The sequence below is a fragment of the Siniperca chuatsi genome, linkage group LG7 (genome assembly GCF_020085105.1).
Source record: "Siniperca chuatsi isolate FFG_IHB_CAS linkage group LG7, ASM2008510v1, whole genome shotgun sequence".
Taxonomy (NCBI): Eukaryota; Metazoa; Chordata; class Actinopteri; order Centrarchiformes; family Sinipercidae; genus Siniperca; species Siniperca chuatsi.
Window position 1 is genome coordinate 20655385 of NC_058048.1, and position 17108 is coordinate 20672492.

General features: G+C 38.5%; 1 protein-coding gene across 5 annotated transcripts in view; it reads right to left on the reverse strand.

Moving 5' to 3' along the window:
• The window catches only part of plch1 (phospholipase C, eta 1), a 62136-nt gene that overhangs the window by 12609 nt on the left and 32419 nt on the right, over positions 1 to 17108 (reverse strand). For 4 of the 5 annotated variants that reach the window (XM_044203697.1, XM_044203695.1, XM_044203696.1 and 1 more), the window contains 7 exons: positions 14203 to 14406; positions 13339 to 13459; positions 10051 to 10222; positions 7207 to 7314; positions 4488 to 4643; positions 3676 to 3738; positions 586 to 680 (listed from right to left, as the gene is read on the reverse strand). In XM_044203697.1, coding sequence (XP_044059632.1) covers positions 586 to 680; positions 3676 to 3738; positions 4488 to 4643; positions 7207 to 7314; positions 10051 to 10222; positions 13339 to 13459; positions 14203 to 14406 — 919 coding nt within the window. The remainder of the gene's footprint in view (positions 1 to 585; positions 681 to 3675; positions 3739 to 4487; positions 4644 to 7206; positions 7315 to 10050; positions 10223 to 13338; positions 13460 to 14202; positions 14407 to 17108) is intronic. The other variant, XM_044203698.1, reaches the window with a different exon arrangement.

Genomic DNA, 17108 nt, shown 5'->3' on the forward strand with positions numbered 1-17108 from the left:
CTTCAACCACTGGCCACTGAAGAATGGCTTTAATGTCAAAGCAAAACTTTAAGAAAATATGGAATAAAAGAAGCAGCTGAATTTTATTATATACAATAAACACTGCTATGAGTCACTGGAGCTGCGTGATGACACCATATGTGATGCCTCTAGTCTTGGCCTCAGTTTCATTCATCCCCGGTGTTCTGTCTTTGGTCTTTAGCACCCGTGAGACAGTTCAGTAAAGTGACTTGCTACGCTAAAAATAATATGTGAACAGAAAAAAAATCTGACCTGAGCAGGAATCATAACTGAGCAGCAAGGCTTGCAGAGTGAACATAGCCTAGCATTCCTGTCGTCCTTCATTTACTGTAAGATATTATAGATGATACACGAAAGGAGAAGGAATCACAACCAATCAGGCTTCCCCTCGTTTGCTGTCAGTGGTAACTCTGGGATTGAAGTCCATCATTCTTTCCCTCACACAAACATAACATATGATAACTGAAGAAGCTTTAGTGGTTGGCATTGCACTACTGATGTCCTGGATTGTTCAATGCTCCCAGCAGTCAGCAACTATCAAACCTCTCAGTTGTCAAAGGTCACCTGTTGAACTGTCCTCCAGCCTCACTCCCAGACCTCTCCTGACCGTCCTCCTCCTTGTCCACGCTTTGGCATGACAGCCTGGATTTGGAGTGCCTCTGGACAATGGACACACACACAGAAATATATAAACAAACACATAAATTACACTGCAATGAAGGTTTGCCTACTGGTTGAAAAGCAGAAATGTATTATATCCGTGTCTTCAGTTTAAATCCTGATAAATGTGTTAAATACATATCATACATGATACCGCCTACACACAAACTCACAGTATAAGAGTTCTGTAGTGGGAAAGGGTTGTTGATAATGTGTCTTTAGCTAATCGTATGTGTTTCTGTGTGATTCATAAAGAGTGTTGTAATAGCAGTTTGAGTGTGTGTTTGTGCATGTTGGTGGGTGTTCTAGGTGTAGCGTATATAATTATGGCACGCATGTATTTGGTTAAATGTGAGTTATTTCTGAGAGAAGCAACATCTCTATTAGGGCTAAAGTGGAATTGAGAAGAGGATGAGGGTCGCAGTAATTACAGGGTTTAGGCTGCTTGCCAACAGATTACATGCACCCATGCAAGCGCACATATATACACACACGTGGGGGGATGCATAATATGCAAAGAGGGAGGCATAAAAGAATGAAGAGGAGATGTGAGTGGGAAAACAGAGGAGGGGATAGAGGAAGGTAAAAAACAAGCAAATGGATAGAGGAAGAACTTCAGAGTGGGAAATAACCAGGCTGAGAAATGAGGGAATGTAGAGAAAATGTCTGTAACAAAAACAACCACACCAAACAAACCTATATTATACTGTAAAATGAATGGCCTACACCATTAGCAGCTGTCTGAAGGACAAACACATACCTTAGAGAGGATCTAAATCAAGACACCACATGCTTTAGATTCGCATGTGTAATTCACAGATACGCATAATGCTGCATTCACTGCATTGATCTGCAGTGTGGAATTGGAAGATAAGTGTGGTAATCTTAACTATGATCCTGCTACCTACCACACGCTGACGATAACTCTACAATGGGTGCTTTGCATATGCATTCTCTATGTGTGACTTTATGGAAGATTTATCTACAGGAGAACAGTGAGGAGGCTTCTTTTCTGCTTCCCATAAGTGATGCCAATCAGTTAAAGAGACATATCACACACAATGTTTAAACAATACACTCAGTGGCCAGTTTAATGGGAACTCAAGTGTCGATGCTCCCTCACTCTGTTGCATTTTGTAAATTTGGAGAGTTCTAGCAGAATTTGACAGTGTAGTTACCCTTTAAGTAGATCAGTTCATCAGTCATTTTACATTTTTGAAAATATGTCTATTCGCTTTCTTGCTAAAGGTTAAATTAGAAGATTAATATCTCTGTCATATCTGTATAGTAAATAAGAAGGAGGACTAACCAGTACACGGTTAGCTTAGCTTAGCATAAAGACTGGAAGCAGGGGGAAAAAGGTAGCCTGTCTCTGTCCAAAGAAGAAAAAAAAAAATCAACCTACTGTACCAGCACCTCTAAAGCTCACTAATTAACAAGTTATATCTTGTTTGTTTAATCGTACAAAAACAAAGTGTAAATACGGGGGGTTATGTGCTGGACTATTTCTTGGGCCAGATCATTTTTGGTCTTCCAGGTTTAAAGAAGAGAAGTCCATCTCAGCGCAACCTTTAGGATGCAATGCTTCATTTGAAGCACATGGCACAGCTATTGCAGTCACCTCAGTTAATTAGTGGTCCTCCACAAAAACAAGTTGTTGATCTTTTACTGCTCTACCAGTAGAGCACTGAGAGCCCTGACACACCAAGCCAAAAGCTGGCCATCTGGCATCATTGGGATGTTGTTGCTAACCTTCTCTTGTATTTTGTGGTGTTTCCAGCACTATTGGCTCTAGTCGGTTCTTAAGCGGCCCTTCAGCTGATTGAGCATGTTAAATCAGCAGCCAAGGCCATCATGAGAGTTCTGTCTGACTAGCTGTACAGCCGAGAAAATCAGTGATTTTACCCATTTAGTGTGGCTCGCCTATTTTTCTTCAAGTAAAAGACAGTGTTTGTCTTTAAGGCCAGTTTGGTGTCAGTACGGTGGCCAACAAGGGCAACCACACTGCAACTTAAGAAAACACATGCAAATAGACTTAACGCGAGAATTAAGAAAACATCTTCATCAATTTAACAACGTGCTGCAAATACACACAATAAAACCAAATGCACAAAAGGACAACAAAAGTGTTTCCAGAGGACACTAAAAAGTGCTGAACATGGCTTGGACATGCTCATTGTTGCCACGGTTTGTTTTATACAGTCCATGTTTGGGACTTTTTTTTATTGAAGTTGGATCAGTGTATCATCCACGTTTATGTTGTGGCCTTCTGACTTCTGCCACTGCTCTACTCTGCGCATGCGCTGAAAAGTGACCGCTGCATGTGCCTCGCAAGACCTTGCAGAGCAAAAAAGTGGAATTCTATCTATAATTTTAATGATTTGTGAGGAGTGAGGATTTAGTGTTAATGACAGATATTAACCTAGGAAACACTATTTATGTGCACTTGGTCACTCCAACGTGTCATCACTGATGAACCTGGTTATTATTTCTGATTAACAGTAGTTTTCAACATTTTTTTTCAAATTCATGCTCCCACGAAGTAAGTGCATGCTGCAGATCAGACTGTGGAGAAACAGTAGCTTAGTGTTGTGTGTATTTGCAGCGCGTTTCTATATTTGGTTGTGTTCTGTGTTTTGCAGTGCATGTGTTGTCAAATTGATGAAGTTTGATTTGATGAATGTTTTCTAAATTTGCTTGTGTTTTGTCTATTTGCATGTTTTCTTAAGTTGCAGTGCGGTTGCCCTTGTTGGCCACCGTATGTCAGGGCCCTGACAAGGTATCAAGTAAATAGAACAAATAGAAAGTTGGATAATGTCCAATAGACATTGGCTAAGAAGAGAACTACTTTTAGTTCTGTAATTCTTGTGGTATGAAGTATTTCATTACTAACTAACCTGAAGCTAAACTAACCTGAATTTGCCATTTCAGACCTCACACAAATAGATCAAGAATCTAGCAAAAAAGAGCAACCTCTCTTTTCATGCTCCTCACCTTCTGTTTGAGCGTTGTGATGAAGGATCTGCTCTGGGATTTCTTCAAAACCCCTTTGGAGCTCTAGAGACAAGGATGAACACATTTAGAGATTCTTTACATGTGTGTTTGTGTGTGCTTGTTAACATTCATGTGTGTGGATCATTTGATGTGAATCTAATAACAACCACATTAGCACCCAGTGAGTCACTTAAACCCTAAAGCTCAATAGCTGGAGGGGTTGCAACAGACATCAGCCAATAAAGCACAGCACAGCTGAAGAAGAGAGTGGGTGAGAAAGAAGAAAAAGAGAAAAACTGAAAAAGGAAAATTACAGTAAGGAAGACAGAGAGAAAAAATAGCTTTAGAGACACATTGAGGTGAAGGAGAACACCAACAAAGAATAAAGAGAATAGGAAACCCTGATGCACAACGCCCACTACATTAAAATGGCTGTTAGGAAACTGAAGCTTCTAAAAATAGCGTCAGAGGCAAGCAGGGAAATTAAATATTAAGTAACACTGCAGACATGTAGTTTCTCATCACTTTCGGTCTGTTTTGACATGCTTTGGATGAAGAACCACCTTGGGGGGAACAAAGTCCCTTCAGAGTGGCCTGAGGAGGTGCTGGTTGTCCATTTTTATGTATTCAGTGGATGTGTTTGACCTGTGAGTGGTGCAGTAACTAGTCTATTCCTTTATTTTCGCCATTTCCCTCCGTGACTAATAACATTGGCCTAGTTTTATCCCCCCCCCCTCTCTTTCTCCACTTCATCTGTTGTCAAGTATTACTCTGCTCCATATGCAGCTCTACACATTGCCTTAGGGTGGTACCTGCCGCAGGTTCTTCTGAAGGCCCTGGTGCGTAGCTCGGAGCAGAGCTCGGATGCTGAAACTGTCGGTATCTTCTTTGTCTCCGATCCGAGACTCCTTTAGTAGAGAATCCAGTTTCTTTCTGATGTGAGACTCCACCTGGTGATGACCATTGCCCTGTGTGAAAGATAAGGAGAGTCATTAAGTTAAGTTCCTTACCAACCAGCACCAACTTTTGGCAAGAAAAGTAACTACAGCAGCAGTTAATAATTGCAGATGTAGACATACAGATGTACGGCATCTACAGGCAAGGAAAATAAATGCTGATGCAATTTTGACTCCTGCGCCACCTGCAATGAGTGTTACAACTTCAGCATTTTTTCATTACGAGAGAGTGTTTAATATTTTAAAATTTAAACCTGCAAAAGATAAAGAGTATATTTTCTGCTTAATATTGTGAAGAGTACAGATTTTATGCCCTCTTTCATTTTATGTTTAGGTTGGTGTTTTGCTGCCACAAGCTGCATTGTAATTCTGTTAGATTATTTAATATCCATATTTTAGTGCCACGTTGTTTTAATTTAGCCAATAGGTGGTACGAGTCTAAAATTTTAAAATTAGCTCCAAATAAGCTATGTCCAAAATCACTCCCTATTTCCCTCATTCACTTGTCTCCCTATGTAACAGACACTTAGTAGTTTAGTCTATAGTGAGTTGTAAAGTGAGATTTTAGACATGTACAATTCATGGTCATTTTGTGTCATCACTTACAGGTGTAATTTAAATTTTCTGTAAATGTGATGCATTGCATTGTGGGATTTTTAGCAGAAATGCCATGGTCAATACTCTTTTAATTTATTACAGAATTTACACTCAGAATTCGGACGCTCAAAGAATGGCGGTGGGTAAATTTTGTGCACTACATAGTAAATAAGGAGTGATTTCAGACATGGAGAGCTGTAACACTCATTGCGTGCAGGTGCCGTAAGTGTTAAAATAGCAGCAGCTTTTCCTTTTCTTGCCTGTAGAGGCGTCATCAACAGGTCTACATCTGCAGGTCTAAACTGCTACTGTTATTACTTTCGTTTACTACGTGTGGCACAGGTTGGAATGTGTAAAATTGGTCTGACGATGCATTAACAGCTTCTCCTTGTGGAGAATCTGCTGCCTGCTAGATGTCAATGAATGAGTTTGTCAGTGAGTTTAGTCAGGCCAATGAGGTGAGTGCATTGTTTAAAAGTTGACTCAGTAAGACAACTTGTAACACTGTATATTTTTTTGCTAAAACTGGAAAAAAGACAAAATACAGAGATACTTGACATCATATACAGTTGGAGTAAACAACACTACAAGTCACCTTTTTTCCACAGCCCCATGTATCACTACTGAACGAAAGCTATATCACACCAATGCAATGTTAGTGGTGACTGCTGTGAAAACATAATGGTTTAATGAGCTCAATACAAAACCTCTCATCAGTGGAAACCTGCCACCACCCTTTTAAATTGACAATGATCATCCAAAGTGGCATCTGCGGCCTCATGCCTCCAGCTAAATGTGGAAGAATGATGCCATATTCGGTTACACAACTGAACCATCTGGAAAATAACTGAGTGTTTTCATGCTTTAAATGTGGTGAGGAGGACCCTGGCACTAATGTATCACAGAATAAATGAACAGGATTAAGAATGACTATAAAAATGGAACAAGGCAAGTTCAGGAGTGATCTGCATAAGACAGCAGCGATGAGATTCGCTGACATGTTTTACATGTTGCTGCGCTGCTTATCAATTAAAAAAACACCATGTTCAAACTCTCTATGCTTGCATTAACTTAATATATCTGCACCATTAAGCATTGATTATTCCAAAACATTCCTGCAATGATGATCAGTAAAACTTTACAAGCACCAACATTACTACCCAATTACTGAAGTCATTACGTCCTCAAGCACAAAAATGTCATTAAGATCCCATTATCTAACCTCTGTTTGTGGTGCCTGCATGTAGAGGAAGGGGTATGATTCTCTAACATTAATCCCTGCCAGTTTAAATTGAGTATTTTTTTCTGATAGGATGTTGTTGCTGCCTTATTTTGAATGAACTGATTAAGTAGAACTTAAAGAACAGAAAGAGAAGCACAAATAGAACCACAAAGGAAAGCTGCTTAGATAGAGAGACAGACATAGAAAGGCTAAATTGAATTACTTTTAGGTCTTTTTACTTCATATTATTACTTTTTTAAAGGAAAATAAAGACTACAAAATTAAAAAAGCAGAGTTTTGCGATGTCCTCTCGTTTATAATATTTGTTATATTGATCAACATATTGTTTTAATTTGTTGGAGGATAAGTTTTGTTCATTCAAATAATTTTAGTGCTGTTCTGGTTTCAATAGCATGTAGAAAAACAGGAATGAGGGCTCTGTGACAGGTGAATGACATGTTGCCATGGAAAATGTTTTCCTGAACCACCGGTTATGATAATAGTTTATGATATAGATTTTAAAAAACATCAGCATTAATGATATTTGACTGAAATTAAAAAAATCTCCACAGCCCTTTTTCACTTACTTCATTACCTGAAAATAAAGACAAACTCAACTCCATAGATGGGCACAATTGGCTTGAGAATGATGAAAACTAATTGAAAACAAGGTGGATGTAGGAGTAGTAACTTGAGTATTTCTGCATGTTTGTGTGCACATAATGTTTATAGCAACATTACAGTACTCTGTCTTACATTACTGCTCTTAAGCTTGAAGTCGTCCTCAATTTCATCAGCGCTGTCATCATCAGACACCTCCCCTTCCTCGGCGTCCGCAGACAGATAGGCAGGCAGACGCTTCCCCTGGATAGAGAGGACAGACAAAGAGATGGGAGGAGAGTTACAAACATATATGTTTGACCCATGCATATGTCTTAAATGAAGCACAAATCCTTGCTCATCTCTTTTATACACTAGAACACCCACATAGGTTGCACCTCTAAGATAGTCCAAGAATAACACAACAGAATGCAATATGTTTTAGACACTGAATCAACTGCATGCCTGCCTATACACACAAAAATGCACACGTTGAAGTAACCTCTTTCAAAATCCGTTATGTGGCTCCTTTACTAGTATTTATAGGCAGAGTGAAAGCTTTTTACTGTCTCATATAAGCACACAAGAGGGCACAAAACACTCACTCACACACACACACACAAATAGTACAATCAGCTGCAGATTCTCTGAGAAGCTGCCTGAGCAGCTCTTTCAGCAACTCTGGGAGCCCATTACTGAACCATCCTGAAGGTTTGAGTGGGAGTCAAGATTTTCTAAGCTTCTTCTTCCAAAATCGATGGCAGACTCCATGCTTCCTGCAGTACATCGAGTCTCTCACTACATCACTGCTCTCGTTTTCACCACTGCCACAAGTATAGTCTAGCCCCTCTTCCTCGTATATTTGACTGTCAAAAACCCTTACGCCATTTTTCGTTATTGTCTTGTGACTCTATGGTCTCTCGCTCCACTGGGGGATGGAGAGAGGTGAAAGGAAAAGAGGTGAAAGGTTCTCAAATGAGGGCAGAGGGGGGGAGGAAAGCGATGGAGGAAAACTGTTAGAGAGGCTTTATAGAAAATCAATAAAGCTCTTCACTTTTCAGACATCTGGCTGGGGAGGGCGAAGCTCCTTTTCCCAGGGAACAATGCAGGCTTTCTTCACATTACAGATAAAGTCAATTTTATCTGGTTCTTATAATAAAAAATCCAATAAATGCTGAAAGTTTTTGCTCATCCAGATGCTCTGCCTCTCTCTGTTTCTTTGTATGAATAACTCCTGTAGTGGTGGATAAGGATCTTCTGGGTCTGAGGCTGTCAAAGTGAGAACGATATTTTAAAAAAAAAAGATAACATGGTGGGTTTTCATTCTTATTGAGAATGATCATATCAACCATGTTTCACAGATCATCCTGTTGGGCACCTGTCCTGCCTTTTGGGACTACAACAGTAGGTGCTGCAAAGAGATAAGCTTGTGAGGCTAGACATGATATGCTTTCAGATAACTTACATACTGTAAAGTGTACCATGTAGATGGATAGAAAGGCACACTTTTACTACTTTTGACTTTTAAAATAATCAGATGACTGAACAAAAGTAATGTTATACAGTCTTTGTGCTGGTATATTGGTATACTAAAATATCACATGGTATGAAACATATGTACTTGAAGTCCTCATAAGTAAATGACAAAACCATATGAGCTTTCCAAAATGACTAATGACACATGGGCAACTAAAACTACTTGGTTAAGGTTGGGTAAACACTGTTTTCATTGTTTTGTTGACTTTACTTCCACTGCTGTATGATAATAATAACTGCAAAATCTGACCGTATTAAAACCAAATATGTACAACGGTTTGAAGTGGAAACCCAACCCTTTAAAACAAACTGAGCAAAAACTCATTCTCAAACAAAGGAACTGCTATAAAACTCCAAAAACAGAAATCCACATAGACTTATTCTGTTTTTGAGAGGGGTTTGCTTAAAATATAACAAATATAAAGCATATTAAAATCCTTTTATTTAACCATGTTTTACAGATGATGTCTCTGAGACCCCAAACAGAAGTAATGCTTAAATTTTCTTTAATTAATTTCTGATTGATTTAAATTCTCATAAACTTAGGAAAAGTCATGACATATCAGCTGATAAAACTTTTAAGTATGTTTTTTGAGCTGTTAAAGAGGGCCCAGGGTCATAGGGACGCCAAATAGAATATCATGATTAAAAGAAGCCTACATTAACGGCTGGTAAGAGACAGAATGTGAACCACATGCTGTACACAAACTTTTTACATCCAATCATCCTCCCTGACTTCCTCCCTGTATGTAATTTAAACAAACAACCAATGGTTCTGTTTCTCTGGAGAGGCAGTCTCCATACATGCCAAAGTAAAAAGCACTAACATTCACCAAAAGTGGGGCAACAGGATTAATTGTGATTCTGTATAAACTCTGCTTGGTAGCAGTGTATATTTTTCATGGAATTTAAATATGTCTTTAAATATTCATCTATTCATCATGGTTAACTGCAGAGTTGTTGAGACAAGTAGCAATTTAAAAAATGAATAGTCTGACAGCCCCAACTGAGTCGCCAGGTTTTGTTTGTATGTGTGCCTGTTTATGAGTGTGTGTAGGTGTTGCAAAAAATAAAAAACAACAATCTGTCGCTCATCATATGCCAGCATCTCGTCCTTCTCTCCTTTCCCCTCTCTGATTAATACAATGACCTGATTTAGTTCTCCCTTTCTCCTCTTCCTTCGCTTCATCTGTTTATGGCCAATAATTAGCTGCCTTGCAGTGCCTCTCCCACTCCCCATCCTCAGTACAGCAATGCACATGAAGTAAAATATGGAGAGTTAACGAGTGCTCTGCTTTCTTCACTAAAATAAGAGGAAGGAAATGGAGACGTGTGATGCAGATGCTTTGATTTACAAGTGTACTAACTGACTGGGCATATTCTAATTCAGCAATGTATTTATTCACTTAAAGACACAAACTGTCAATCCACTATCCATCCATCTATACATAGATTTGTTCTTACTTTGATGAGTATCTTGCCCTGCAGGCTATGAGGGCTGGGTAATGTTTTTGAGTCTCTGCTCAGTACGTCTCCCACATCCAGTTTGTCTCTGAAGATTTCTCGCAGGTACTGAGCAATCTTCTTCTGCTGCTGGATGCTACAGTGGTTCTCTATGGACAGAATTACTGGGTACCTGAAAGAAAACAAAATCAACATACATACTCACAAATAACATCAAAACCTGTCAACACTTGAAAATGTGTCTTGAATGCAGCCAATGGACTGAAGTGAGACCGATCTGCTGATGTGTGTGAATCACGTGTGTGTGTGTGTGTGTGTGTGTGTGTGTGTGTGTGTGTGTGTGTGTGTGTGTGTGTGTGTGTGTGTGTGTGTGTGTGCGTGTGCCTGTGTTTTCATTTAGAAAAGGTGAAATGACTTGTGGCCACACGGCAGCACAGCTCAAATGTCAGGTTTGTCAGACTGACAGCTCTCCCTCAGGGGACGCACTCCACCTCTGTTCCCCAAAACACACACTTGCATGCATGCACACACACACAGACAGACAGACACACACACACTTACACTCACAAACAGGTCCTCTGCCAAAGACAAAGAGAGACAACAGAGAGAGTAACATCTAGAGTCATTTCATTTCAACACACAGACAGTGACATCCAGGTGCTCGTCTGAGGTGAAACAGTGAGGCGGCTCAATGAGCTGTGTAATGTTTGAGTGTGTGTGTGTGATGTGGGAGAGAGCATAGACTCGCTCCAGTTCAAAACAGCCCAGGGGCCATTAATCATATTAACAGGTGGCACTGATGATAAAATATAAACTGAATGTAAAAGGTGAGAACAGCAGAGAGAGAGACAACAGAGAGCGAGAGGTAAAGCACAGAACGTTCAATTTATTCATCTGTTTTTGCTGTCAGCTTTATTACAAATTACTAATTAGTATGGTATGGTATTATGTCATTTCATGCATTTCCTGACTAGCAAGTGTGACTGTTTTCTTTCAGGAGACTACATTGAACATATGGTCTTTAATTTAAGGTCTTTAATTTAATTCACAGATTAGTACAAAGATCTTTAGCAAAGTTGCCCTCAAGAGAAAAAAGCTTTGTTGACTACAATTATTGAAGGAAAATTATTTAGGAAAAGTAGTGCAACTTATATCTGAGCTATATCTGTTGTAGGGCACCAACAGTAATTTTCTTTATAGATTAATCTATAATATTATATTATATTATATTATTTTATTATAATATTTTCTCAATCAACTGATTGACCGTTTGTATTATAAAATGTTGGAAAAGCCTGCAGCAACATTATCAAATTGCTTGTTTTGTCAGTCCAAAAGCCAAAGACATTCAGTTTGCTATCACATAGGGCAAAGAAAAGCAGCAAACTGACAATAAAGAAGATGAAACAAGGAAATGTTTGTCACTTTTTCTTGAAAACTGACTAATGATTAAACTATTATCAAAAGTTATTTTTCTGTCAATTGACTAATCAATTAGTCGACTATTCGTTTCAGCTCTAACCTGCAGCATTGAGTCAAAACTAAAAAAGAAATGAAATAGAGGTAGAAGGAGTTTGTCAAAAGACATAAGAGGCAGCCATAACAGGGTTTTCATAGTAATTTTCCATCCATGTTCTGAAATGAGGCAGGTTAAGAAGGTTGTTGTTGTACATTGTCTCATCCTCTTGTTGAACATTACCCTATTTTGATCTGTCATTGATTGCTGATGCAGAAAGGCTCCGTGCCTGCAAAATCTCTTATCTTGATGTACATGCATGATGAAGTACACTAATTTAAACTACAATAACTTCAAAATAATCAAAAAACATTTAGAAAAATAAAGGTGGCCAAAATTGCATTTCACTTCTTTCGCTACTTTTGCTAATATGTCAGACATAGGCTTTTACAATTCTGAAGTTAACAATTTAAGGAATAGTTTGACATTTTGATGATAAGATCAATACCATGCTCATCTGTCCATTAAATATGAAGCTACAGCCAGCAGCTTAGCTTAGCATAAAGACCGGAAAGAGGGGAAACCACTAGCCTGACTCTGTCTACAGGTAAAATCATCCAACTAACAGCACCTCTAAAGCTCACCAAATTAACACTTTATGTCTGGTTTGTTTAATCTGTACAGAAACCAAAGAGTAAAAATGTCAAGTTGTGGCTCTATGGGGTTTATGGTAAGCTAAGACAACTGACTGCTGGCTGTAGCTTCATATTTTATGGCTAGATTTAAGAGTTGTATCAATCTTATCATCTAACTCTTGGTAAACTCTTGGTCTTCCCAAAATGTCAAACTATTCCTTTAAGACCAAAAACAGTTATAGATTACCTGCTCAAAATTTAAAGAATTAACAACTAGAAGTTGACAACTACAAAATAAGTTATATAATACCACAACCTTAATAATTTTAGTGAAACTTCCAACAAGCTATTACCAGATGTACTTACACTTCTAGTTTAATTACATGAATTGAATCTACTCCAATACTGTACCTTTGAATAAAATAAATGGTTTTATAACACAGGCGCTGTAATCATAAGTAGCTGCAATAGATGTCAAAGAGAGCCAATGTGGCAGCAGGATGCAGCACCATTCACCACTTTGTTTGGGTATTGTTGGACCCAGCAGAGACAAACAGTGACTCCTCGGGGAGCCAGAGGAAACGCTGCTAAGCAGATGGCTCAGTAATAGGTGCTAATTATGGCCAGGAATCACAGTGTTCTCTGAAAAACACAAACCTGGCTGTCTAAATGTTGCAACTTTCTTGTTAAACCATGTGGGGAAACCTTCCACCAATTGCATAGATATTTCATTATAGCAGTGTGAGAAATGCTAGTTTGAGACTAGTTTTATGATGAAATACAGTAGTTCTGCAGCTTTTTATATTAGGTGGAACACCCTTTTATAAGTGGGCTGATGCTATTATAGCGCATCCCATAGTGGATCATAAAGCAACACAATTAAACATAAGAGGACAATATACAAACAATAATACAATCTGTGTGTGCACATGGAGAAATGTTGTGCTGTTTGTCCTGAAGCAAAGAATATTATTTTCTCTACAGAATGTCAACCAGAAATTATGTTTCAGTCAGATTTATATGTGTGAGTAAACTGAAGGAGAAATAAGTAACATTGCATTTCTGTTTGGCATTCAGGGCCATTTTCTCCCTGTACAATACCTATGGGATAATGGAAGTATCTAGTTTCCATAAAATGTCACAAATGTCACATGCAATCACACTCACACACGTGTACTATAGGGAGCTTTGACTCACTGGTTATTTATGAAGGCATATTTATTGATGGTCTCTATGACAAATTTGAACGGTATCTTGGAGGTCAGAGTGTAGCCATGTTGGACCATCGGCTCTCCGTCAGGACCATCCCAACAGTCCACTGCAGGAAAAAACAGGAGAAATAATGCATGAATAAAACTCTCTTCTCTCTTCTCACTGTTCACTGTTCATCTTTGAATATAGGAAACATCTCTTATACTCAGCTATTTCACATTCTCCTAATGAACACTGGTGTTGAATTATTCTGGGACACAAAATAGTGTGAATAAATGTAATTTTCAATCAATAGCATGTGCTACATTGTAGGGGATTTTATTACCAAACATAAACACAGAAAAATAAATTAAATTAATTAATACATTAATTTCATTTAAAGACAATATCAAAAAATATTCAAAATTGCTAAGCACTAAACATCCTTAACATCCATAAACACCCATAAACATCCCTAACAGTGATGTTTAATTCCATTTTAAGCGCACAACTGAGTGATACCATTTGATATAGGGTGAAAGAGAGTTTGTTGCAGTTATAAAGCCAGCTCGTCCAATCAAAATTGGCTTTTTTCACAGCAGACATTTGGACATGTCATAGTAGTAAAAGCACAAGTGTTATTAATAACATTAACAATGGCTTTGTTGTTTTCAAGTGTCCCAGTAAGTCATAACAGTGTGATAGTGAGGCAGCATGCACAATATCAGGACCCTGAAACTGGCAAATTAAATTCAGCCATGATTTATTATATTATTTACACCTGTGCTTTTCCTATTGTGACATGTCAAAATGTCTTCTGGGGAAAAGGCTTTGCAAGGCATCCATGTTTTAATGCAGATGTCTACTTACCTTCTACACAGCGGCAGCCGGACTGCAGCACCCAGGCATACATGTCGGTCTTGGAGTGGGACAGGAGCTGGTCTCCAGTCAGGTATGTGTTATGAGAGGAGGCGACAAAGTAGTTACACAGAGGCTGTTCCATGTCTTGATTCACCTCAAGGTGCAAAGGGTTGAAAATGTCAAATGTTGGACTGCGCATGAAACTTGTAAAACCTGAAGGAAAATACAAATTTATGGAGAAAGTCATTTAGAACCAAATCAACCATTGTTAAAGTATTCTGTTTAGTTTCAGTAATGTTTTATTGCTTTGGATATTGGCTTTAAAAAAAATGAGATGGGCAGACATCATTTGTTTTCAGCCATGTTAGCAATAAAGTTTTGTGGATGGCAATGCCGCCTGTGTGTTGGTCAGTGCACCACTGTGGTCCAGACTGAAATATCTCAACAAGTATTGGGTGGATTGCCATGAAATTTTGTACAGATATTCACGGTCCCCAGAGGATTAATCCTGCTGACTTTGATGATCCACTGACTTCTCCTCTAGCGGCACCATGAGGTTGACATTTGTTTTTTAGTGGAACGTCAACAAGACATTTCACTAATGACGTTTTTTTTATTATACAGATATTTATGGTGCCCAGAGGATGAATTCTAATGACTTTGGTGATCTCCTGACTCCTTTTCTGGCGCCAACAGCAGGTTAAAGTTTTCACTTATCACATGAAATATCTCAACATCTACTTTTGGATTGGCACAAAATGTTGCACAGACATTCATGGTTTCCATACAATGTATCCTACTGACTTTGATGATCCCCTGACTTTTCCTCTAGCACCACCATGAGATTAACATTTGTGATTTTGAAAGAAATGTGCCAACAACTCTTGGAACGATTGCAATTAGTATAGATATTCATGTTTCCCCCAGGATGAATTGTAATCATAATCTAGCACAATCATCTGGTCAAAATTTTAATTTGTCCAACGATTTATGACTAAATACTTGGAAAACAAATTACACTCCCATCAGCCTCAGCTGTAATTTTTGTTTAGCGCTAATTAGCAAATGTTAGCATACTAACAAACTAAATTGAGATGGTGAACATGGTAAACATAATACCTGCTTAACATCAGCATGTCAGCATTGTCATTGTGAGCATGTTAGCAGGCTGACATTAGCATTTAGTACACACAGAGCAACTAGCATGGCCGTGGACTCTTAGCCTCGTTAACATATACAGATACTGAAGTGGAGAAGTCAGTTGCAGAGGTCATGGTGGAACACAGCAAAGTGTTTTAAAAATCCTGAAATAAACATGAACACCGAAACACACAAACTTTACTATTTCAAACTACCAGCCACCAGATCAAATAGTGCACCTTCTAACAGCCTATAACAGTGACATCTGCAATATCTCTCTTCTTTAGCAGGTTGATCTCCAGGAAAATACCAAAGGATGACAGACATTCAAACCAGAGTGATGTGGTTTCAAACCAGAGTGGTGAGGTTTGAAACCGCGCTACTGGTGGATATACTTTACACAGCCAACTTTTTTAGGTGGTACAGCATGAAGAGGACTGAGAGGGAAGAAAGCATCCTTTCATCCAGAGAGGAGGGATAAAAATGAGACAGGAATACCAAGAGCAGGAGATAAGCCAGAAAGCAGACAAGGGCAAAGAAGCAGAAAGTTAAGGTGGAAAAGATGAGTGAGGAGGAGAAATGGAAAAATGTGATGCAAATATTGGAAAGATTTTTGCTATGGGAAGTCAGTGATTAAACTAGACATGCAATCTTGCCATGGTACGGTCATGGCTAAATCCAGATTTTAACAGTACACTGTGACATGAATCCTTATATGAACTATACTGGATACTATACACAGTAACACAGATATAAAGAGACCAAATAGGTAACAACACTGTAAAAAGATGTTAATGTGAATCTGTTTGTACATTACTGTCACATCTGTGCACAATGCATGTTTAAACACACACATTTCTGACCTGCAAGGAAGGCATCAGGCATACTGGTCTGATCAGTCAGACACGCACAGTGTTAGCCTTCATGCCTCCAACAACAAGATTAGTCTCACCCCTCCTCCCTCTCCCTCTCATCTCCCCATACTCACTTCTCTCATTTCTGTCACACTCTCATTTTCTCTTTCCCTCATTCTGACTTCCCAATTTACCCCAGCTACCCCCTCAATCCTCACTCCCTCTTCCCCCTTAAGCTCAGCCTTCAGTTACATGTGGCATTACTTAAAATGACACTCAGAGATGAACACTTTCCAAAGGCAAAGTCCAAAAATATTCATGTCATTATTGTCATTATTTTATCTTTTTAGCCACTCATTGTCAGGATTTAAGGTTTTTATTATGAGGGGTGGGATTCACAGTAAATAATAAAAGCAGAGTTGATAGAAATGTCAATTGAATTGGTAGATTTGCTATTCAATCTAAAAAAGACACAAGTGTTTTTTATTGTTAAAACCGAAATGAAGGCCATACATGCATATTAAACTAATGTTTTCCTGAATCATATGTTACATCTTGCTTCACTACAAACAAAAGATTTTGTGTGATATCACAAATATGTTTATGAATTTGTTGTAGACAAAGGAAGCCTGAAATGTGACAGTGAAGGTTTCTTTATTTTTTAACTCTGTAGTATTGTTTGAAAATGTAAATGCAGCATTCTGGATCTGGCTTGAACTTGTGGTGCCTTGTAAACCTGTGCGAGCTGGGCATAGTTGTATGCATTGCATGATAATAAAAGCTTCATTCATTCCTTCATTCTAAAAACAAGCTCGTTTTGCTCAACATCTTCATTCATCATTCAGTGTTTACAATGGTGTGAGCAATTAGCATATATTCTGTGCTCTGGACAATGTCTCATAATCATAATCCACACAATCT